Source organism: Erinaceus europaeus, chromosome 2 (assembly GCF_950295315.1).
Source record: "Erinaceus europaeus chromosome 2, mEriEur2.1, whole genome shotgun sequence".
NCBI classification, from domain to species: domain Eukaryota; kingdom Metazoa; phylum Chordata; class Mammalia; order Eulipotyphla; family Erinaceidae; genus Erinaceus; species Erinaceus europaeus.
In genome coordinates this window covers 160,901,872-160,925,869 of record NC_080163.1, presented here as the reverse complement: position 1 = coordinate 160,925,869, position 23,998 = coordinate 160,901,872, and the positions used below count along the sequence as shown (strand labels likewise).

The 23,998-nt window shown below is 48.9% G+C and overlaps 1 protein-coding gene across 6 annotated transcripts in view; it reads right to left on the bottom strand.

Annotated features, from left to right (window-relative positions):
• The window catches only part of ZNF423 (zinc finger protein 423), a 380,636-nt gene that overhangs the window by 150,684 nt on the left and 205,954 nt on the right, over positions 1 to 23,998 (bottom strand). For all 6 annotated transcript variants that reach the window (XM_016194903.2, XM_060185589.1, XM_060185593.1 and 3 more), the window contains one exon: positions 673 to 3,893. In XM_016194903.2, the coding sequence (XP_016050389.2) occupies positions 673 to 3,893 (3,221 nt within the window). The remainder of the gene's footprint in view (positions 1 to 672; positions 3,894 to 23,998) is intronic.

Sequence of the window (23,998 nt, the reverse complement as noted above, 5' to 3'; positions counted from 1 at the left end):
AGGGACAAAGGGGCCTAAGCCCTTTAAGTGCAGACCAGTTCTGTGACTTGTCAAAACAACCTTTGATCTAAAGCCCAGAGAGCAGTGTGACTTACACTAGGAGACTCTGCATGTCAGACACTGTGCAGGGGCCCTTGGTTGCATGATACCACAGGCTCTCCACAACAACTCTAGGATGTCAAGACAAGAATCATCTCCCTTTTGTGCTTGCAAAATAGTTCACTTGGATAGTGTGGTGCTTTGTCATTTGTGTGACCCAGGTTGAAGCCCCTTCCCCGCCACATTGAAGGAAGCTTCATTGCCATAGTTTCTTATACTTGCTCTCAGCTTCTCTGTCTCTATGTGGTGTACGAAGAGGGGGAGGAGGGAGGGAGGAAGGAAGGGAGGAGGGGGGAGGAGGAGAAAGAGGAGGACAAAAAGAAGAAGAATCATTCCCCCTTTACAGATGAGCACTTGACAAATGAGGCCCAGAGAGGTCAATAATGTGTGGACACACAGCTGGAAGGGCTCACACTCAGAATCTACTGCAAAGCAGATGTACTTAACTACTGCTGGCAACACCATGCCACTGGCCACCAGGAGAGAGAAGACCGCCACCAGGCTGAAGAGAGCTCAAGGGAGCATGGGAGCCCCAAGGAGCAGGGGGTGAATGGGTGGGTGGGTGGCACTTACCCGTGGCACAGGAGAGGTCTGGGCACCTTTCCGGGGCCCACTGGTCTCCGGCGTGAGGTCGCGGTGGTCCACCTGCATGTGACTCTCCAGGTCTTCAGCACTCTCAAACTTCACGCTGCATTCAGGGCAGCGTAGGCCGGCACAGGGCCGATCAGTGGGCTCGGGTGGGGCCAGGCCACCCACCTGTCCGTTGGCACTGCGGGCCATGCAGCTGGCACAGAGACCATAGGGCAGCCCGTTGACGTCCAGCTTGACCAGGTCCTGCTTGCTACGGAACTCCTTGAGGCACAGGGCACACTTGTAGAGCTTCTGCAGCCCCTGGCCATTGGGGGAGGAGGCGGCCGAGCTACCAGCCAGCTTCTGCATGTGGAAGGTGCCGTGGATCTTGAGCTCAAGTGTGGAGGTCACCGTCTGCATGCAGACCACGCAGCGGAAGCCCGTGAGCGAGTTACGCAGGTCGGGGTGCATCTGGCAATGCTCAATGAACTCCTCCTCGCTCTGCAGCGGCATCTTGCAGATGCGGCAGGTGCCCGTGTCCAGGCTCTTGCTGTGGGTCACCTTGTGCTCCGTGAGGGTCAGCAGAGAGGGGAAGCGCTCGCCGCAGATGGGGCACATGTAGTGCTTGGCGGGGCCCCGGTGTGTCTGCAGGTGTTCTCGGAGCCCGTTCTCCGAAAAGAAAGTCCGTGAGCACACGTTGCATTTGTGACTGCCCTTGATGAACTCGGCCTTCTTGCGTGAGCCATCGTCCTCACCCGGTCGGATGTTGTGGTCCCGTAGCCGGTGGTTCTGCAGCAGCACCTCCATGGTGTAGGCTGCCCCGCAGATGTCGCAGCCATACATGGGCTCCGAGGCGTCCACATCATCCTCGCTGGCCTCGTGGCTATTGGGCGCCTCAGGGTTCTTGAGCAGCATGCCCTGCAGGTCAGCCGGCTCGGCCTTCTTGGCGGCCGCCGGTGGCACACCATTAGCCGTGCCATTCTCGGTGGCGGCATCAAAGACGCAGTGCTTCTCCCGCAGGTGCTTCTCCAGCAGGATGATGGCATGGAAGGCCTTGCTGCAGAACTTGCAGTTGTACTTCTTACTGTGTGTGGTGATGTGGCACTGCAACTCCACCTCAGTGCTAAAGGTCTCCCCGCAGAAAATGCACTTGTGAGCCTTGGCCGGGTTGCCCAGGTGGCTGTGCTTGACGTGCACCTGCAGGTCGGCCTCCTTGCGGAAGTCCCAGTTGCAGGCTGTGCAGCGGTACATTTTCTTCTCGTTGCTGTGCTTTACTGCCAGGTGCACCTGGATGGAGACCTTGGAGTCAAAGACCTCCTGGCACAGGGTGCAGTGGTACAGCACAAAGGTGTGCATGTCCAGCAGGTGTTTCTGCAGGTCGTCCACCGAGGAGAACTGCTTGTCGCAGCTCTCGCACACGTAGTGGGTGGACGTGGTCATGTAGTGCACCGTCAGGTGCTGCAGGAGGGATTCCTGGGAGTCAAAGTCCTCTTTGCACTGGGGGCAAGCCTGCTTCCGCAACAACAGCTCCAGGTGCAGCTTCAGGTGGGTCTGGAAGCTCTCAAAGTTGGAGAACTTGAGGTCACACTGGTTGCAGGGGTACTCGCCGTTGGAGAGGGAGTTGGCGCTGCTGGCTGAGAGCCGCTGTCTCTTGGGGGAGGACACCTCCACGTCAGAGGAGACGGGGCTCTGCTCCGCCTTGGACTTCTTGCTGTGCGCCAGCGGGATGTTCTTGTGGTTCTCCTTGATGTGCTTTGTGAGCTTCAGGATGGAGCCGAAGATGGGCGAGTTGGTGCAATAGGGGCAGGAGTAGACCTCCATGAAGGACTGCGCAGGCTGCACCACTGGGGACTCCAGCTTGGTGCTGCCCACGCTGCAGTGGGCCTGCTGGATGTGCTCAGTGAGCGAGGCCTCTGTCAGGAAGCCCATGGAACACTGGTTGCAGAAGAAGGCATTGCTGCCGTCGGGTGGGTTGGCATTGGGGCCACAGTGGGAGACTCGGATGTGCTCCTGCAAGCTGTTGATGTCACCAAACATCTCAGGACAGTAGTTGCAGTGGAAGGCGGAGATGCCGCCACCAAACTGCATCATGGGGTAGGCGTGGTTCTTGTGCAGCTTGCGCACGTGCTCGTTGAGGTTGTAGAGGGTGGGCATGGAGTCCAGGCAGATCTGGCATGTGTGGCTCTGCTGGGGCTTGTCCGCGTGGATGGTCTTCAGGTGGATCTCCAGCACAGCAAGGCTGGTAAAGTCCCGCTTGGAGCAGTAGGGGCAGCTGTACACCACCTTGGCCCAGCCCTGCCCGTCGTCCCGCATCTTCTTCTGGCCCCGCAGCGGCTTCAGGGTAGAGTCCGGCGTGGAGCCACGCTCCACGGAGGCACTGGAGTCCGGCGTGGCGCTGCTCATGGAGGCCATGCTGCCCAGCACGGGGTCAGGGCTGGCACTGTGGTTGCTGGAGTCGGGCTGCCGGTGGCTGTCCAGGTGGCAGTAGACGCCCTCCACCGAGGAGAACTGCTCGGGGCACATAGGGCACTTGTGCTTCTGGTTGGCGTGGGCCTGGTGGATGTGGCCTAGCAGCGTGCTCTCGTCCACGAAGACCTCAGGGCAGTGGATGCACTGCAGGTCAGCCTTCTCGGAGAGCTGCGGGTGGCGGGTGAGCACGTGCTTCTCCAGCTCCTCCGTCTGGCTGAAGGTGTCCTCGCAGTAGTCGCACATGAAGTCGTCCTTCTTGGGATCCTTCTCCGACTTGGTCAGGTGCTCCTTGTTCTTCTTATGGGCCTGCATATGGCTCTGCAGCGAGCTGGTGGAGGAGAAGCCACGCTTGCACACGCTGCACTTGAAGGGCTTGCTGGAGCTGTGCGTCTTCAGGTGGATCTTGAGGTGGTCGCTGCGGGAGAAGGCGGCCTCGCACTCGTGGCAGTGGTACTTCTTGTCGCCTGTGTGCAGCTTGATGTGCCTGTCCCGGCTCCTCTTGTGCTTGAAGAGGCGGCTGCAGTAGGTGCACTTGAATGGCAGCTTGTCGCTATGGATCTGCTCGTGCCTCTTCAAGTAGCTCAGGCGGATGAAGGACTTGTCGCAGAACTGGCAAGGATACGGAAGGCCGGTGCCCCCTTCCTCTTCACCTAGGCCCAGGTCACACCCATCCCCGATCATCTGCGTGGGTGACGCAACATCCTTGCTGGAGGGAGACGAGGCCACCCAGGAGAGTTGCGGGTCGTCGTCACCATCTGCAGGGGGAAGGCAGAAAAGAGATGAGAGGCAATTCCCAGGGCCGCGGAGAAACAAGGACAGAGCCGGCTTCTCCACTGCGCCCCCAGCTGAGACTCCTCCGCAGCTGGCCAACTGCTACAGGGAGGGGGAGGGAGTCCTGGAGAGGGGGGGTGGAAGCCAGTGGACAGAGGGGCCTGGAGTCTGCAGGGGGTGGAGAGGATGTGGAGGGGACGGACGCGTCTTTCCCTTTGGCAACACCTGCCCGGGCCTCACTGGAGACGGGAACCCCCATGGGAGATGAAGTCTCAGCCCGCCTCCCTGCTGGGGAGGAGAGGGAGACACAGCCTGGACAAAGTCACCGGAAATGACCTCATAGACTGTTGGTCCCAGGAGCCAAAAGGAGACAAGGCCCATCACCTGATCTGGACCTGGGAACTGACTCCCTTCCAGCCCCTGGTCCTGGTGGGAAGTCACAGAGTAACACAGGGGCAGCGGCAAACAGGTGCAAAAAGAAAACATGCGCTTTTGTGCAATCTGTAGCGAGCACCCCCATTCTTTGGGGCGGGGGAGATGGGGGAAAGGGGGTGGTGAGGGTACAGAGCTTTCACAGAAGGAAAAAAGTCACAGGACCCATCACATCAGACAAAGGCACCCAAGGAAGCAAAGAACACTTGAGAAAGGTCTGCAGGATTCCTAGTCCAAACCATCGTAAGATAGGAATGTTTTTCACTGTTGTTGCCCCTGTACCCCTGAATTCACCCACAGCCCCAGGAAGACAGACCAGGATCCAGAGGGGCAGAGAGCTTAGAGTCTATGGGCCCTAAACCCAGGTTCTCCTAACTCAAGACTCCCAGCCTGGCCCCCTCCCTGGGGCCAGAGCAGCCCCAGCCCTCCTTAACACACCCCTCCAGCCTCAGAGGGGAAATTGACACACTAGGCTTGACCAGTTCTGAGAAAACAAAGGCATACACAGGAAACTGTCTCCAAAACCGCGGCAGACAAGCAGGCAGGCGGTGAGGAGTGAGTTCCACGCATGGCTCAAGTTTCCAGTCGTGGATTTAAGACTTAATAATGAATGAAAGGGACCGCAGGCTGCTGTGTGGGCAGGAGTGATGAGGCAGACTTGGATTCAGCAGCACTGACCTTGGAACTCACAGGAAATAAACCCAGGTCCCCGCCTCCCCAGTCAGCTCAGTCAAGCCTTCTTTTCAGCAAACCGCAGCAACTGAACCCAGAAAGTCTTGGCCAGAGGTTGAAAGGCTACCCAGGCCCAGGAAGGACGGGGGTGGGGTGGGGGGGTGGGGGGGCAACTGCATTCTAAGACATGCAGGTAGGCGGAGGGGGTACTGCATACACATAAGTGCAAACACACACAAACACTATCACTCACAATCACACAGTCACACAGTCTCACATGCTTCCACAGCCATTCACAACCATCAGTGCCTCCTTGGCTCCCGTACAAATGTAAATATCCTTACACACCAGTGCACCTGCACACATACACATACATACACACACACACACACACACACACACACACACTTCATGGGGCACAGCATGGTCCCTAACCCCCCCCCCACACACACACACACACGCACACACATCTGCCTCTGCTGCCCCTGGTCAACTCCTAGACATTCAGAAAAAGTGTGCCTGCTGCAGGGTACCCAGCACCCCCTCTCAGCTGCCTCTAAACCTCTCCTGGGTCCCCTCCGCACCCTCACTGCCACCCTGTTTCCCACCCCCAGACCCTGCCCCAGACCTTGTGAAGATCTGCCTGCCCCCAGCAAGCAGGGCTCTGCCTCTCTCCAAAGATCCCAGCCCTTATGTCTGCCAGCAGCCTCCTGTCTCTGAAGTTCAGCCACCCCGCTCTGCACAGGGCACCTCCCAGATCACCCTCCTGGGATCCAGGGTGCCTGCTCCCCTGGGAGCCTCACATTACAGGGCCCTTTGGACTGCAAGGACTAAGCCACCACCAAGTCCTCAGATTAAGTGCAGTGGGAAGGGGGAGGGAGGAAGGGAGGGAAGGAGGGAGGCACCCCAGCCCCTGCTTGTTAATCCTGCCAGCTGGGCTCTGCAGGGCATAGACAAAGGGACCCAAGGGAGGAGGTGGCTGGAGCTGGGGCAGCTGGGGACCTGCCTGGACCCCACCCCCAGGTCAGACTCCACTGACTCTTTATTATCTTGATGTCTAAGCACATGTTCACTCACTCAAACTGCCAGGGAGCCCTGCCTTTGTGTTCACCACTCTATAAAGACTTTCTCCCAACCACCCATGAGGAGGGCACCCAGGGGCTCCCTCCCTGCACAGAGGGAAACTGAGTCACATCCACTGTGGCTTGAACCAAGAAATGACAACATCATTACCATCTACAGTCAAGCCCCTTGACTGGGAGGTGAGTCTGGATGGGCCGTAGGTCAGTGGAAGAAATGCAGATGAGGGGGAGGGGAGGGAGGGAGAGAGAGAAAGAACCTAGGAGAGAGGGAGAGGGAGAGGGAGAGAGAGAGAGAGAGAGAGAGAGAGGAGAGAGAGAGAGAGACAGAGAGAGGAGAGAACATGTAGGAATTCTGTCTTCTGTCTCTGTTTGGAGCTCAGTGGAGCCCGCCCTGTCTGTGAGGGCCTTACCCACTCACTGCCTACAGTTCAAGAGCCTTATGGGGCTGGAAAAGGGAAGGAGCTCACAGGAGCTTGCAGGGGTGTGAGTAGAGGGAGACAAAGAAGCCTCCTTGCCCCAAACCCCAAACCAAGGACAAAAGCAGGACCCATGCTCAAAGGCCAGCTCCTCCAGCCAGTCATCGGCTCAGCAAGCCTTCCTCCTAGCCTCTTACTCAGTCTACACATCTACAAAAGAGGGAACCACTGTGAGAGCTGTGTGAAAAACACTGATGTGAAAAAAAGTGCTATTATCCTATTGATAAGAAGTGCCCAGAAAAGACACATCTGTAGTGAAAGTGAAGAGATTCAAAGTTGTCTGAGATGAAAGAAAGGAGCAGAAATTTGACAGGAAATATGCAGAAAGTCTTTTTTTCCCCTTTCTTCAGATTTTATATTATTTATTTACCCATTTGTTAGAAAGAATAAGAGAGTAAGAAAAACAGAACATCACTCTGCATCAAACCCAGGACCTCATGCTTGAGAGTCCAATGCTTAATCCACTGTACCACCTGCCAGGCCACAAAAAGCAACTTCTCTCAGATCCTAGAAATCCTCTATAGTTTGATTGTGGTGAGGGCTGCCAGCTCTGTAAATTCACTAAAAGGCATTGACTTGCTCACTTAAACCAAGTGAGTTTTATGATATGCAAGTCAGACTTCAATAAAGCTGTTCAATAAAAAGCACTACGTGGCCAATAATAATAATTAGTGCTAATTAATGTCACCAGTGCTAATAAAATTAGCAGCTATTTTTATGGAGGAAGTCCCAAGTGCCAGCACTCTGTTTAGAGTTCCCACTATTGCAATTAAGTCCTTTTCATCCTCACCACCATCCATAACCTCCCATTTCTGAGATAAGGGTGTTGAGGTTCCAGCTTGGCTCACAATGCCAGATAGCCCATGGTGTTTGGCCAGAGACTCCCCTAGAAATGTGGGGTCTACACACCCAGGACCTCAGGATTTGAGAAAGACAAGCTTCTCCTGCCAGGCAACACGGGCCCTAAGGTTTGTTGTGTAGCTGCTTGGTTGGCTTTATTTTTCTACAAACAAGTCTCAAAAATTAAAGCAAAGCACATTATTCTGGGAGCGACAAACAGAGCAACTGCTGAGATTATAATCATTGGAATTGAAATGAAAATCAGGCTCACACAACTGAAAAGGCCCAGTCAGGAGAAAGGGGATTGTTAACATATGAAGTCCCCCAATCAGACTGGCCCCATGTTAAGCCTTTCCTGCTACTAACATTTAACCTTGGTACTGAATGCCCCATCCCTCTCTAAATGCATTTTGCTTTGAGGGCTCTGAGCTTAGTGTTGAGGAGCAGGCAGGCTGGAGCAGCTGGGGAAATGGCTCAGTGGGTAGAGTGCAGGACTGTATGCATGAGGTTCTGGGTTCAGTCTCTGAGTCTCTGGCCGTACATATGTCAGGGTAGTACTCTAGTGTGTGTGTGTGTGTGTGTGTGTGTATGTGTGTTCTCTCTCACATACACATGCATAAACAAACAAATAGCTAATTCTTAGAAAGAGGATCCGTGGGGCTGGTGGTGGTACACCTGGTTGAGTGCACATGTTATAATGCACAAGGACCCAGTTTCAAGCCCCCAGTCCCCTCCTGCATGGGAAAGCTTTGAAAGTGGTGAAGCAGTGTTGCAGATGTCTCTCTTTCTCTCTATCTTCCCCATCTGTCTTGATTTCTGACTATCTCTATCCAATAAATTTTAAAAAATTAAAAATATAAAATAAAAAGCATACAAAAGTATAATTTTGTTAAAAAAGAAAGACAGGAAAGAAGAGAGGGAGGGAGGGAAGGAAGGAAGGAAGGAAGGAAGGAAGGAAGGCAGGCAGGCGCCTTTCTGTAGAGCTGACAGGTACTACATTCTCTGACAGATGTGCAGAAAGGAAAGGTGCATAAACTGGATGAAGGTGATGCCAAGCTGCCCTTCCACTTGAACATTCCAGAGAACTTGAATTTGAACTTAAGGGAGCAGGGAGGTTCAAGCAAAGTCCAGCTCAACCAGCTCCCTTTTATTTCTAAAGGTCTCTGTACATCATGCCAGGAGTTCTTCTAACAGCTCTGCACATGTTAAATCTTTTAGTCTTAACGACAGCCCAGTGAAGTGGGTGCTGTCATTGTGATTTCCATCTGCAGATGAAGAAGCGAAGGCACAGAGAGGCTGAGTTCCCATGTTCAAAGTCACACAGCTAGCAGGTACTGAGAGCTGAGATTCAAGCCCAGTGCTCACATTTCCCCTTTGAGAGGGTGACCAAGTGAGGAATGCACTGACTAATACCAGACCCTCAGCTTCCCCCTCCTCCCAAGAATGTGTCCAAGCAAGGAGATACAGCACAGTGAGTAGAAAAATCACCTTCAAAGTAGAGATGAAGGCCACTGAAAAGTGACTGATCCCACAAAAAAAGACATGATCGGCATGGATTATTTGAGGTGTGTGCCATCTGCTACAGGAAGAGAACCAGAAGAAACATAAAAGAAGAAAGAAGTCTTGATAAAAATTCCATCAAGTAGAAAGAAAGGACACTAACTGGACACCTGGATACGTATGCCACAGAAAGTAGTAGTGGGCCCCTGGATCTTGTGGCCACATGGTGAATTCAGCAGGCTGGTGCCACCGCCGCTGCTGCTGCTGCTCACACACACAGGACCTGGGCTGGGTGCAGCCAAGTTGTGGCCATGCAGAGTGGCTGGGAGCCACTGCCCCATGGCTCCTGTTAGCACCAAGAATCAAGGTCAGGGTTGCTGAGATAGTGACTGTACTGACCAGGAAGAGGGGCTAGCCCACAAGTCTAGAGGGGGTCTTCCTGTAAAGAAGAGGAAGTGAGTTCTCCATCACTGAAGCTATGCAAGAGCTGGTTAATGGCCCTGAAAGCAACACTGGCAAGGCTGCTAGTTTTATGAGTTGAGTCCTAAGTCTGCCTGCTCTTCCTCTGGGCTATAAGGTTTGTTACCCTGCATGAAATCAAGAAAGAAATAGCCTGTTCACTTTTCCTTGCCTGCACTCCCTTGGAGCTGATGATGCAGAGCAGGGGGAAAAGGCTGATACCCAGGTAATCACAGGTTTCTAGAATATTCCAGAACTGGGCAGCTCCAGTTGAAATGAATGAAATGGCCATCAGAGAGTAAGAGCTGAGCTTATCCTAGGAGGGCAGTGTCCACCCACATGCAGGAGAGGCCTGGGAGCTGGACACCTAGGATCACTTGAGTGTTGGCTGTGCCCATAGATATTCCAGACCATGCAGAGTAGGCTACCTCAGATCAAACATGGGGCCAGAGGGAGCTTGCTGGGAGAGAGAAAAGAGCACTGGACAGAGAGTTAGTTCATCAGGAGACCTGGGTCTGCCACTATGCTGTGACATTTTTTTTTTAAGATAGAGACAGAGAAGAGAAAGAGAAAGAGGAAGAGAGAATGTGAGAGTGAGTTAAGAGAGACCACAGTGTAGAAGCTTCCTTCAATGAGGTGAGGGCTGGGCTTAAACCTGGATCACATATGTGGCAAAGCAGTGCACTATCCAGGTGAGCTATTTTGTTGGCTCTGGAATAATAAAACTATGATAATCCATTATTAACCATATGAATAATGTTAACAATATATCAAATAATAACATTATTATTAAAACTTGATAATGTTGGCATTGTTCAGCATTAGTGTCATTTATTTTATTAGTAATAATGACATCATTATTATTATTGCCACCAAGGTTATCACTGGGGCTCAGTGTCTCCACATGACTCCACCACTTCCTACAGCCTTGCTTTTCTTTTCTTTTTTTTTCTCTTCTTTTCTTTTTACTTATCTTTTTTCCTGATAGAGACAGAGAGAAAAGGGGGTTGGTAGGAGGGACAAGGAGAGACATCTGCAGCACTTCTCCACCAGTCAAGAAGCCTCTCCCTTGCAGATAGTGCCTGGGGCTTTGAACCCGGGTCCTCCCACATAGTAAAATATGTGCTCTACTAGGTGTGCCACCACCTCAGCCTGGGAAGATGAAGTTTTTATCTCCAAGGTTCCTTCTGATTGACTGTTAAGGTCATTTTATCTCCATGGTCACCACCAACAAGCCTGCCAATGCTTCATAAAAAGCTCTTGACACTCACACCTTTCTTTAGAAAACAAAACAGAACAGCCAAGGAGACAAATCCCTGATGGGGTGGGGGTGTGGCGGGGGGGGGGGACCTCTAGGTAGTTTCCCCTCTGTCCCAGTCTCAAGTTTCAGGAATAAGAATTGCTCGAGCCTTCCCCAAATTCAGAATAGCAGGAATTCAAACTCAGAAACCATTGACTCTAATCCCAAATGATACTGAGGAAGAAGCCAAGGCCGTTATAGAGAGGGAGCATCCAGAGATGATAAGGGGGTAGTGGTTGTCTGGAATCTTATGTTCAGAAGGAACCTTGAAATACTGCTGGTGGGAATGTAAACTGGTGCAGCTCCTTTGCAAAACTGTATCTCCATTAAACAAATAAAATAAAACTACCTTATGAACTAACTAGCAATACCATTGTTCCCAGGCATGTACCCAAAGGACATGAAAACACTAGTTTGAAAAGACCCCTATATTCACAGCTTCACTATTCACAATAGTCAAAATACAGAAGAAATCAAAATGCCCAAGGTCTGGTGAGTGGATAAAGAAGTTACAGTCAATTGAATACTACTCTGCAAATAAAAAAAAAGATGAGATTTTAACACTTGGGGAGGGGAGATGAATGGAACTGAAGGTAATTATATGAAGTGAAGTAAAGACGTGAAAGACAACTGTGGGGTGGTTTTGCACATATGTGGAAAGCAGGTGACTAAAATAAAAGAATTTGTATTAAAAAAATGGCTGGGGGGAGCTGGGTGGTGGAGCACCTGATTAAGCACACATATCACCATGCACAAAAATCTGTGTTCAAGCCCCCAGGAGGTAAAGGAGGCCTGCAGGTGTCTATCTCTCCTCCTCTCTATCTCCCCTCCCCTCTCACTTTCTCTCTGTTCTATCAAATAAAACTAGAGAAAAAAGAAAAAATAGCCATCAGGACAATGGATTCGTAGCACAGGCACCAAGCCCCAGTGATAACACTTGTGGGAGGTGGGCGGGAGGATTACCAAATTATCTCTTGGACTCTGTGAGAACTATGGTTGGAGATAGGGGTAGGGGAAAAGATAGTAGATGATGTGCGGGCCACCCTATGTGTGGATGTGAAAATAGGTCCCAGGAATCTCTTAATTTTGTAAGACACTTAAATCTAATTCTAAGGCCTTTTTCAGGCTCATGAGAAATGAGAGTAGAGGGCTTGGGAGACAGCATAATGGTTATGCAAAAAGACTTTCGATGCCTGAGGCTCTGAAGTCCCTGATTCAATCCCCAGCACCATCATAAACCAGATCTGAGCAGTGCTTTGGTCAGGAGAGGGAGGGAGGGAGGGAGGGAGGGAGGGAGGGAGGGAGGGAGGGAGGGAGGGAGGGAGGGAGGAGAGAGAGAGAAAAGAAAGAAAAAGGAAGGAAGGAAGGAAGGAAGGAAGGAAGGAAGGAAGGAAGGCTGACATCAGTCAGTGTTGTGTGTCATGAGCAGACACGTGCAGGAGAGGAAATGCTCAAAGGACCACAGAACAAACTAGAGGAAGAAGTCCTCTAAGAGCTGGCACAGTGCAATACAGACTGGTCATGGCAGGAGAAGAGACCAGTGACCTCTGAGGCCGAAGTGACAACAGCTACAGAGCACGTACTCCTGAAGTCATTGCCTGATCCTAGCCAGGTGGCCAGACAGAAATGATGCAAGTTCAGTTAGGGAGTGTGGGGGGGGGGGGGGAGGAGCATGTGGGCACATTTGTGATCTCTTCTTAGGAAATATCAAGTCTTGTCTGTTTTTTTTATTTTTTGCCATCAAGGTTTTTCCACACTTGTATAGTTCTATTGTTCCCATTAGACTCTTTCTCTCTCTCTCTCTCTCTCTCTCTCTCTCTCTCTCTCTCTCTCCTTTAGAGGGGGAGAAGCAAAGAGAGAAGGAGAAACACTACTGCTCCACTGCTTATGCAGTTGCTTCTCCTCTGCACTGTGCTCTCCTGTGGTAGCAGAAGACTCAATCCCAGGCCTCCTGCATGCTGACACATGCACTCTAATAGGTGTGCCACTATCCAGTCCTGGAAAATGGAATTCTTGCCGGGCTAGTGTGGGGGTGCCTCTTCCTGGGCGCATGCTCTCACTCAACAACTCGAGGGAGATGACTCAGGAACCAAACATGTGGTGGCGAGACAATGCAATACCTTTATTGATCAGAGAGCCACGGCTTTTAAAGGACAGCCCCAGAAGTGGCAAGTCGGAAACAGAAATGGCTAGAGGAAGGGGGCAGAGAAAGGCTGGAAAGGTAGGAACTTCCTTAGTAACTGTTGCGAGGGTTTTAACTGGTGGGATTAATACTACCCTTGAGGCAGGGAGGGTCTTCAGGGTAGAAGGAAGATAGATCAAAGGAATGGAATGGATGGAGATCTTTCAGGCAAAACAATGATTATGTAGATAGGCCATAGTATCAGGAATGCAGGGTGCTTTGTGAGGCTCAAAATTTCCCAACATCTTGCCCTTTCTTTTTATCTAATGGCCGTAGTATCAGGAATGCAGGGTGCTTTGTGAGGCAGGGAGTCTGATAAGATGAGGCAAACCTTTGGGGTCCTGTCCCTCCTTGCTCAACCTCTCAGTAGAGAGAGAAACTGACAGGATAGACACACTCCTCAGGTCAAGCCCTGCCAAGCTCAACCACATTCTCACAATTTCCCGACATCTCCCCCTTTCTTATATCTAATGGCCATATTTAAATGGGTCAATGTCTGTAAAAGACTCCATTTCTGTCAGAGGAATAGCAGTGTAGGGGTGAACAGAAAAACCTTTTGTGCAGAAACCTGAATGATTTCGTGCAGGCATTTTTAAAAGAACTGGAATAAGACAGGGAGCGATAAGTAAGAGTAGCAAGGGCCAGCGTGAGGCCGAGAGGAGGCCTGGTGGGCCGAGAGGGTGGGGCCTGAAGGCGAAGGGGTGGGGCCTAATGGCGAAGGCCTTGGCCTGCAGGTGAGGGATTTGGCCTGCAAATTATTTTTTTTCTTAAGCTCCAAGGTCCCTTCCAAAATTACCCTTAAGGTAATTTTGTATAATACCTTTACCATTTAGAATATGTCCAACCCCGTGGGTAGCTCCTGTCCGAGGGAAATTTTAAAGACTCACCTACCTCCTTGCATGCCAAGGAACCTCTGTGCACCAGAAAGCCCTGCCTTAACTGCAGCAAAAGGTGATACAAGCTTCCCAGAAAGACATGTGCTTAGGCTGCAATGCGGCACCCAATTCCGTGCTATAAAGGCCCAGTAGGAACTGGGGCCAGCAGTCCAAAGTGATCAGGCTGGTGGGGCAGCCAGGCCTCAACCTCTAGAAAGGGAGGCCAGGCTCAAGTCAGGCTCAGGGGACTGCAGACAAGGAAAGGACAAAATACCCACCTGATCCTCATTCCTACTAGGTGCCAACACCGGCCATCTATCCCAGAATCCTCCTCAACCCAGTTACATCCACACGTGTAGAGTCAGCATTAGCTCAAAGGGCATGTCAGCAAGCAAGTTAACAGTTCATACTTCTGTCATTGCATAAAGGGAAAACTGAGGCCACAGGACATGGAGCAGACAGACCTAGGACTAAACTCACAAGACTATATATACCATATTTATTACCCTCAGGACATCTCCTATAAGAAGCCAGACCCTTGACTGTTCTCATTCGACTGCTATCTCTCCCCAACATCACTAAGGGGTAGTCACTGCTCGCATCCCATCTTTCCAACTGTGCAGCTGAGGTGTTGAGAAGGAAAACAGCTTCCTGGGCACAAAGCAAGTGCAGGGGGTGGGGGGCGGTGGGAGAGGTACATAGCCATCCACCCACCCACTAACCAAGAGACAATAGTGTCTTTCCACATGTAGTGTCTGTCCTTGTATATATGCTGCATGTTGTTTCTGTTAAAAAAGGGGGGTGTAGGCAGCAGTGGTGGTGCACCCAGTTGAGCACACATGTTACCAGGTACAAAGACCCAGGTTCAAGCCTACAGGGGAGAAGCTTCATGAGAGGTGAGACAAAGCTGCAGGTGTGTGTGTCTCTCTTCCTTCATATCTCCCACTCCCCTTTCAATTTCTCACTGCCCTATGAAATAAAAAATGGCAGGGGCTGGGTGATGGTGCACCTGGTTGAGAGTACATGTTATAGTGTGCAAGGACCCAAGTTCTAGCCCCTGGTCTCCACCTGCAGGGGAAAGCTCCATGAGTGGTGAAATAGTGTTCCAGGTATCTCTCTGTTTCTCTCCCTCTCTATCACCCCCTTCCCTCTCAGTTTCTGGCTGTGCCTATCCAATAAATAAATAAAGATAATTTTTAAAAAAAGGAAGGAAGAAAGGAAGGAAGGAAGGAAGGAAGAGAAGAGAGAGAGGAAGGAAGGAAGGAAGGAAGGAAGGAAGGAAGGAAGGAAGGAAGGAAGGAAGGAAAGAAGGAAGGAAGGAAAGAAGGAAAGAAGAAAAAATGGCCACGAGAAATGGTGAATCCGGAGGCTGGGCAGTAGCACACCAGGTTAAGCACACATGACACAAAGTACAAGGATTGGCATAGAATCCTGGTTTAAACCCCCAGTTCCTCACCTTCAGGAGGCTCGCTTCACAGGTGATGAAGCAGGTCTGCAGGTGTCTATCTTTCTCTCCCCCTTTCTGTCTTCCCTTCCTCTCTGTCCTATCCGCAACAACAACTGTAATAAAAACAGCAATAACAACAAAATGGAGGGAATGGCCTCCAGGAACAGTGGATTCGTAGTGCAAGCACCAAGCCCCAACAATAACCCTGGAGGCAAAAAGAAATGGTGAATTCATTGTGTAGGTACCAAATCCCTGCAATAACCATGGTGGAGAGAAAGAGAGGGAGATTATTAACAAGACAGTGAAGCAGAACTAAAGCATCACTCTGGTACATGTGATGTCAGCAATCAAACTCAGGACGTCATACATAAAGGTACAGTGCTTTATCCACTACTCCACCTACCAGGAGAACTGAAAGGAGACAGGAGACTCCCACAGTTTACAGCCCTATGGCCATGCAAGGGTAAAATCATGTCCTGAACTGGGCAATCAGCTGTGCATTCCCAGGCCAGACAGCTCTGAAGTTCGGGTCTAATGACTCTAACCAGTCTCTTTCTTCACAAGAAAGCTGTGTAAGCAAACTGCTGATCCAAACTGAGAGGCTGTGGAAGCCAGAATGATGATCCTCTCACCCACCCTTATCCTCCCCAAATGAGCATGTCCTAATCTCCGGAACCTATCAAGATGTCACATTATAAACTTAAACTCATGGGAAATGAAGGTAAATAGATTTAGTCCTGATTTATCTGGGTGGGCCCAAGTTAATCATCAGGACCCTTAGTGTGAAAGCAGAGGGTAGGGGGAGTGAAGTGATTGCCAGCTTTAAAAGGGAAGGGGCCTTGGAGCCAAGGAATGTGGGCAGCCATGAGGCACAGAAGCAGATTCTCCACAGAGTCTCCAGAAAAGAACACAACCCTGCTGACATCAGGGTTTCAGCCCAGAGAGCTGTGTCTGGCTTCTGACCTACACAAATGCAAGATGATAAATTTTTGTTGTTATAAGTCACAGGGTCAGGGTGTAGTTGTTAGAGCAGCAACAGGAAACTAATAAAGAGCAGAATAATCAGGGGGTGAGAGGACCAGCTAAGACAAATACCCCATGGCAGAAAAGTGGCTTTGCGGGCCGTACCGACTTAAGCGCACATAGTACGAAGCACAAGGATCGCACTTCAAGCACCCAGCTCCCCACCTGCAGAGCAGTTACCTCACAAGCAGTGAAGCAGGTCTTCAGGTGTCTATTTTTCTCTCTCCCTCTATATCCCCCTCCCCTCTCACTTTATCTCTGTCTTATGAAAAATAAATAAATAATAATAATAAATAAATAGAAAATATGGCCACAGGAGCAGTGGCTTCATAGTGCAGGCATCTAGCCCCAGCAATAACCCTGGAGGCAAAAAAAAAAAAAAAAAGAAAGAAAAGTAGCACTGGAATTGGGCAGTGGGGAGGAAGTAGCTGGAAGAATTTCTAAGAATAGGATAAAGTCAAACTTGGCTTTGAAAGAATGATTGTAGAAACCTGGACATTAATGAGTCTGTTAGTGAAGACCCAGATGGAAAAATGGCTAAGTCAGGGGCCTAGAGTTAGCTCACTTGGTAGCATGTACACTTTTTCATGTGTGAGGCTTAGTGTGTGAGCACCCAAAATCACATGGGAGTGTGGGGGGATAGTATAATGGTTATGCAAAAAATTTTTCATGCCTGAAACTCTGAGATCCCAGGTTGATTTCCTGAACCATTACAAGTCAAAGCTGAGCAGTCTTCTCTCTCTCCCTCTCAATCTCTCTCTCTCTCTCTCTCTCTCTCTCAATGTGTGTGTGTATGTGTGTGTGTAGATGGATAGATAGACAGACAGACAGACAGACAGACAGATATAGATGTAGAGAGAAAGAGAAACACATGGTAGCACCATGCACAGCTCCAAGGGGAAGCTCCTTGAATGGTGGAGTGGTTCTGTGGTGTCTGCATCTTCCTTGTTCCCTCTCAGGCTCTTTAAGGCTGAAACTGAAAAGGGGAAAAAAATCTCAGGAAAAAAAAATGTCCCAGGCCGGCATGTACACAGCCCAGGTTCAAGTTGGGCCCCCACAACATTGAAATGGTTGTACTGTGGTCTCTTTCACCCTCTCTCTGCCTCTCTGTCACTGTCTAAATATCAATAGTAATATTTAAAAATAAATAAACAAAAGCCTTTCTGGAACAGTGAGAACATGCTGGTATACACTCCCAACAGCAAAGATAAATAATTACATTAGTAAAAACACCTAGATTGATTTTTTTTTAATACTTACATTATCATCAACAGTCTATTAAGAGAACTGTGGATGTAGACAATACAAATGGATGGAGTGTAAAAGAAAATGAGAAACATGATATTAGAAACTGAAGGAGTAAGGGCCAGGTGGTGGCACACCTGGTTGAATGCACTTTTTCCAGTGCACAAGGAACCAGATTCAAGGCCCCAGTCCTCAGCTGCAGGAGGAAAGCTTTGCAAGTGATGAAGCAGGGTTACAGGTGGTCTGTTTCTCTCTCTCCCCATCTCTATCATCCCATTTCCTCTTGATTTCTGGTTGTCTCTATACAATAAATAAGTAAATAAATAAGTAAGAATAATAAATTTTAAAAAATAAACTGAAGGAGGGTATCTTTATTACATAGTGGTAGAAGAATAGAATGAATGAACTTGTACAGAAATTTAGCTGATATTTCCAAGGTTGAAGGGTGTGACCTGGTTTCATTATATTTTATTTTGAAAAATATTTATTTATTTATTTATTTATTCCCTTTTGTTGCCCTTGTTGTTTTATTGCTATAGCTATTATTGTTGTTGATGATGATGTTGTTGCTGTTGGATAGGACAGAGAGAAATGGATAGAGTAGGGGAAGACAAAGAGGAGGAGAGAAAGATAGACACCCACAGACCTGCTTCACCACTTGTGAAGCGACTCCCCTGCAAGTGGGGAGCCAGAGGCTCAAACCGGGATCCTTACTCAGGTCCTTGCGTTTTGCATCACCTGCTCTTAACCCACTGCGCTACTGCCCAGCTCCCTATTTTATTTTTTTAATGAGAGAGAGAGAGAGATACAGAGGAAAAGATACAGTCCACTCAGCTCTAATTTATATGGTGCAGCAAACTGAACTTGGGACCTCAAAGCCTCAGGCATGGGAATCTTTTGCATAACCATAATTCTACCCCCACCCTACTTCATTTAAAATTTATTTATTAATTAAGAAGAGAAAGGGGAGAGAGAAGTGGAAGTGGGGGGAGGAAGGGGGAGGGAGAATAAGGGGGAGGAGGAGGAGAGGCAGGAGCAGGGGGAAGGGCAGGGGAGGGGAGAAGTAGAGGGAGAAAGGGGAGAGGGAAAGAGAGACAGAGAGCATCACTCTGGCACATTCAGTGCTGGGGATTGAACTCAGAACCTCAGGCCTGCAAGCTCAGCACTCTACCCACTGTGCAACTTCCCAGGCTGTCTGGCTCATTGTTATTGTAGAACAGATAAACTAAGGAAAGACCTATTGATCAAAACCAAACTAGGAAATGATGGTCTTGGAAACTCTCAGCCTTTAAGGTGTAGAAAAGACATTGTAATTAAGAGGATCACTATCAGGAAAGGATGCTTCAGAGAAAAGCCTGCAACGTAACAATACATTTTGCTACTATCTCTGCACAACCAAAAGGTCAGATTGTTGCATCACACAGAAAGTTCTTTGAAATGACAAAGGGTGCGACTCACAGACCCCTTAGATTAAACCACAAAGAATCCAGGAAATGGGGGGCATGGCCCTGGAGTCCGCTCAGCAGAAGCCAAAGGCAGAGACCAAATTGTCTAGGAAATAGCTTGGAAGGAGCCTCTTGGCTAATGGAGTAGATCCCCACAGCACACATGGGAGGCCCACCAGTCTCGAAATATTTACAGCTGCTAAGCTGAACGAGAGAGGACAAGAGAAAGACCATGGGGGGGAGACATACAACTGCTGACTTCAGCAGGAAGGGGCCCTTGAACCAAGGGGCAGCCTCAGAGATGAAAGAAGGATGTTAGATAACCCAGCCCCAAATTTTACAGCCAAGAAACAGGTTAATAAAGCTACTGTATTGCAAACATAGGTTATTTTTCTTTCTTTTTTTTTTTAAAAAAAAGGACTTATAACTCAGAGGGAGAAACTTTGGTCCCAGAATTCAAGGCCAAAGTCAGTGGTTAGAACTCTGAGCCCAGAGTGTGAGGCTAGAGTATGTGCCATGGGAGGAGGGCTCACCACTAGACTGGGTTCAGAGTCTGCTGCTATATGATCAAAGGCAATACAGTCTCTGTGCTTCATTTTCCCCAACTCTTTAAAAATATTTATTTATTTACTTATTTATTTAATTATTTGCAAGAGGAAGAACCAGGGCACCTCTCTGGCATATGCAATGCCAGCCATCGAACTCCTGACCCCATGCTTGAGATTCAATACCTTATCCCATCTCACCATCTCCCAGCCACTATTCCCCCAACTCCTAAGAAACAGGATCAGATGAATTGGTCTCTAAAAATCTCCACATGCTAAGAGTTTGACTGACTACTAATGTCTGCCCTGGATGCAAGAATGAGGGATGACTTCCTACTGGTCCTAGCTGAGAAATGTTTTTTTTTTTTTTTTTTTGCACAGCACAAGATTGTTGAACCTGTTCCTTATGTGGGGTCCTCCAATGGGGGACAGAGTTCCCACCATTCCCAGTGTTCTGTACTTTCGTCTGCTCAGCCACCCTAAAGTTTTTATTCTAAACCCAATGTTTTTCCTATTTGCAAGAAAAAAGACAAAAATCAGCAAGCAACCAAAATAAACACCCATTTATTCTGCAGTAGTCAGTGCTGCATCTAGATCTGATTTTCCTGAAGAGACGAGGAATGGGCATAATGGTTATGCAAAGAGACTCATGCCTGAGGCTCCAAAGTCCCAGGTTTAATTTCTTGCACCACCATAAGCCAGAATTGAACACTACTCTGGATGGGGCAATTGGAGAGTCATTCCTCAAGGGTTAGGCCAAGGAACCCACACTGAAGCTACCAGAAGCTGACATGGCTCCACCTGAGATCCTGAAGTAGAATTCTGTCATCAGTAAGAGTAGCAGCAACACCTGTCCACCCTTCCCTCCTCCAGGGATTTGAATGTCTTGTGCAGATATGATTTCATCGGTCTCAATGAGGCCACCACTGGGGAACACAGGGAACAGTCTTCCAGTTTGGGAAAGGGGAAAAAGCAGGCTGGAGGGCGCTCAAGCATCTGTGGACAGGGAAGGTAGGCACTGGCAGGTAGGAGTCAGTGACCCAAAACTGAGAAGAGGGAGGAGGCATACTTTCCTGCAGGGGCTGGCCCTGGTGGGCAAGTGTGGTTCTTGCCGCCTGCCTGGTATCAAAGGGAAACTCAGCACACAGCTACTAAGGTCCCACAGACCTCCCAAAGGACCAAGAGCCACAAGCAAGTATGATGTTCAAGTCGCTCTCACAGCTTCTGGAAGGCCACCATCCAGGCCCTCAATAAGTGTCTGAGGAGCCAGCTATCTGCATGAACTAAAAGAGACTAGAGTCATGGCAGGAAGACTCCAGTGGGGCCAGGGACACTTTGCTGCTCTCCTCTGAGCCCCCACATCTCATCCACATAATCAGAATAATAGTGTCTACCTTACAAAGATGTGTCTGGGAGTATGGATTGACCTGTCAACACCCATGTTCAGAGGGGATACAATTACAGAAGCCAGACCTTCCACCTTCTGCATCCCATTATGATCCTGTATCCATACTCCCAGAGGGATAAAGAATGGGAAAGCTATCAAGGAAGGGGATGGGATACAGAGTTCTGGTGGTGGGAATTGTGTGGAAATGTACCCCTCTTATCCTATGGTCTTGTCAATATTTCCATTTTATAAATAAAAATTTTTTAAAAAGATAAGTCATGGAGCTAGGTGGTGGTGCACATGTTACAGTGCACAAGGATCTGGGCTCAAGCTCCCAGTCTCCACCTGCAGGGGGAAAGCTTTGTGAGCAGTGAAACAGTGTTTCAGGCATTTCTCTTTCTCTCTTCCCTCTATCTCCTTTTTCTTTCTTGATTTCTCTCTGTCTCTAGCCAATAAATAAATATCCCAAGGATAAGTCATGTCTCTATATGGCAAAGCATCTAAAAAATGTTAGCCAAAGGGGAGGGAGGTGAACAGTGTAATTGAAATTATCATTCATTGAAAATCCCCTCATTTGTTTGGCATTTAACTCTGTACACAGCATTTCACACACTCATTCTCCCATCTGAATGCTGGAGCAACTCTGTGTCATTGAGGTCAGGGTGGGGGGGGGGGGAGAGATGATGATTATTCCTACTTTGTAAATAGACATGCTGGCATGGAACCCAGCTTCACCCCCAGCTGGTATCCCTACTACACTCTCAACGTCAGTGGGTTTGTACATTGGTGTATGTGGTTGCCCCCCCCCACCCCATCCCCCAGGTAAGGAAACACAACAGAGAGCTTAAGTTGAATCCCAACATCACACAACAGAAGATGAAAGAAAAGTCTGGGATTGAAGCCCTGCTAGCCCAGGGCTCTGAGCCTACTGGACTGAGATAACTGAGGGTCTAAGCAGTAAAATTTGGGACATCATAGCTGCCGGCAGGAGGCAAAATTGCAGGCCACCCAGCTCTCAGGTCTTTTATTAAAATGTCTACATTTGGGAGTCAGGAGGTAGCACAGCTACCTTATGGTTAAGCATAGGTGGCGCAAAGTGCAATGACCAGTCTAAGGATCCCAGTTCAAGCCCCTGGCTCGCCACCTGCAGGGGAGGCACTTCACAGGCAGTGAAGCAGGTCTGCAGGTGTCTATCTTCCTCTCCCTCTCTCTGTCTTTCCCTCCTCTCTCTATTTCTCTCTGTCCTGTCCAACAACAACAACAGCAACAACAACAATAATAACTACAACAATAAAACAACAAGGGCAAGAAAAAGGAATGAATGAATGAATAAATAAATATTAAATTAAAAAATTTTAACATTTAAACACCAAGAATTTTCGAGGCTGGGGTGCAGCTAAGTGGTGGGACATATACCTCCATCCCTGGAATTGAAGAGTATAAAATCAGGAATTCTCAATAGCGGTTTTTTTTTAAATCCACATTTAGGGATCAGCAAACTGGGTTGTTTAGACAGTGCACTGCCTTGCCGTGTACAAGACCCAGGTTCATGCCAGGCCTTCCACCACACTGAAGGAAGTTTTGCTGCTATGGTTTCACTCACTCACTCACTCACTCACTCACTCACTCACTCACTCACACACTTTCTTTCTACCTCTCTGTCTTCTCTATCTCTATAAGATAATGAATGAATGAATGAATGAATGAATGAATGAATGAATGAATGAATGAATGAATGCACATTCAGGGCAGGTAAAACAGCTCACCAGGAAGGGACACCTGCTTTAATCATATTTAAACAACCAAGGTTCCAGCCTGTCCCCACTGCACTGGAGTAAATTTCAATGCTATGGTGCCTTTCCCCCACCCTCTGTCTCTGTCTCTGTCTCTCTCTGAAAAAAGTCACTTCTGAGCACTGAAGCCCAGGGGATGACAAACAAATAAATACAGAGCTGAGGTGCCAGGGGCTTACTCTCCTGTCTGCACACAGGGCTCTTCCCAGCATATAGTGCCCTGGGCTCTGAAGAGGCTTAGATCCCAAGCTCCATGAATTATCCCCCTTAGTATTTTGTTTTTGTTTGCTTCTTAGCTTGCTTATTTGTTTTTGCCACCAGAAAAACTGCTAGGGCTCAGTGCCGGCACAACAAATTCACTGTTCAACATTTCTTGTGTTTGCTTTTGCTCTATAGAGACAGAAATTGAGAAGGAGGGAATGAGGAGAGAGAGAAGTGAGAGAGACAGACAGACACATGGGAGGTGGAGGGAAGATGTGCAGCACTGCTTCACCATTTTCAAAGCTTCTCCCCTGCAGGTAGAGATGGGGGGCTTGAACCAGGGTCTTTGTGGGTGCTCTACTACCCTACCCCCTTCAGTGTTCACAGATGCCTGTGTGAAAATGGGAATAATAGTTGCAAGTATAAAGCAGTAGTATCTGCAAAATGTGGTGCATGAGAAATATTCCATAGTGTTGAGTAACAAAAGTAATTGCTGGCCAGCCCCCCACCAACCAACATAAAGTCACAGAGCAAACAGAGGCAGGTGATGGCCACCAGGATGGTTTGAATGGACACAAGACAGTGAGGGGGTGCCACCTCCGTGAATGCTGATTAATAAATGGGGGGTGTTCCTGCAGACCACCAGTTAGGTCCCTGTACATGATGCTTTTTTTCTATTTTATTATTTAAATTTTTGTATTTGTTTTATCACCAGAGTTACTGTTGGGGCTTGGTGCCTGCAGGACAAATCCACGACTAAGCAGCCTCTTTTGTTCTTTCTCTCTCTCTCTCTCTCTCTCTCTCTCTCTCTCTCTCCCTCTCTCCCTCTCTCTCCCTCCCTCCTTTTCTTTTTGATAGAGACAGAGAAATTGAGAGGGAAATGGGAGACAGAGTGGGAGAGACTAAGAGAAACACTGCAACACTGCTTCACTATTTGTGAAACAAGTACTTCACTACCTGCAGGTGGGACTGGGGGCTCAAACCCAGGTCTTTGCACAAAGTAACATGTGTGTAATAGCAAATGAGCCCCTGCCCAGCCCCACGTCATACTTTTCAAAGCAAAGAGCCCAGGACCTGAATTTATAAAGACCTCATTTCACTTCCAGAACCTCAGGCAGGAAACACCTAGTCCAACCCTCTCATGCAAGGCTTTACCCTTGGTGGGGGCTAAGGCTAAGGTCTGCC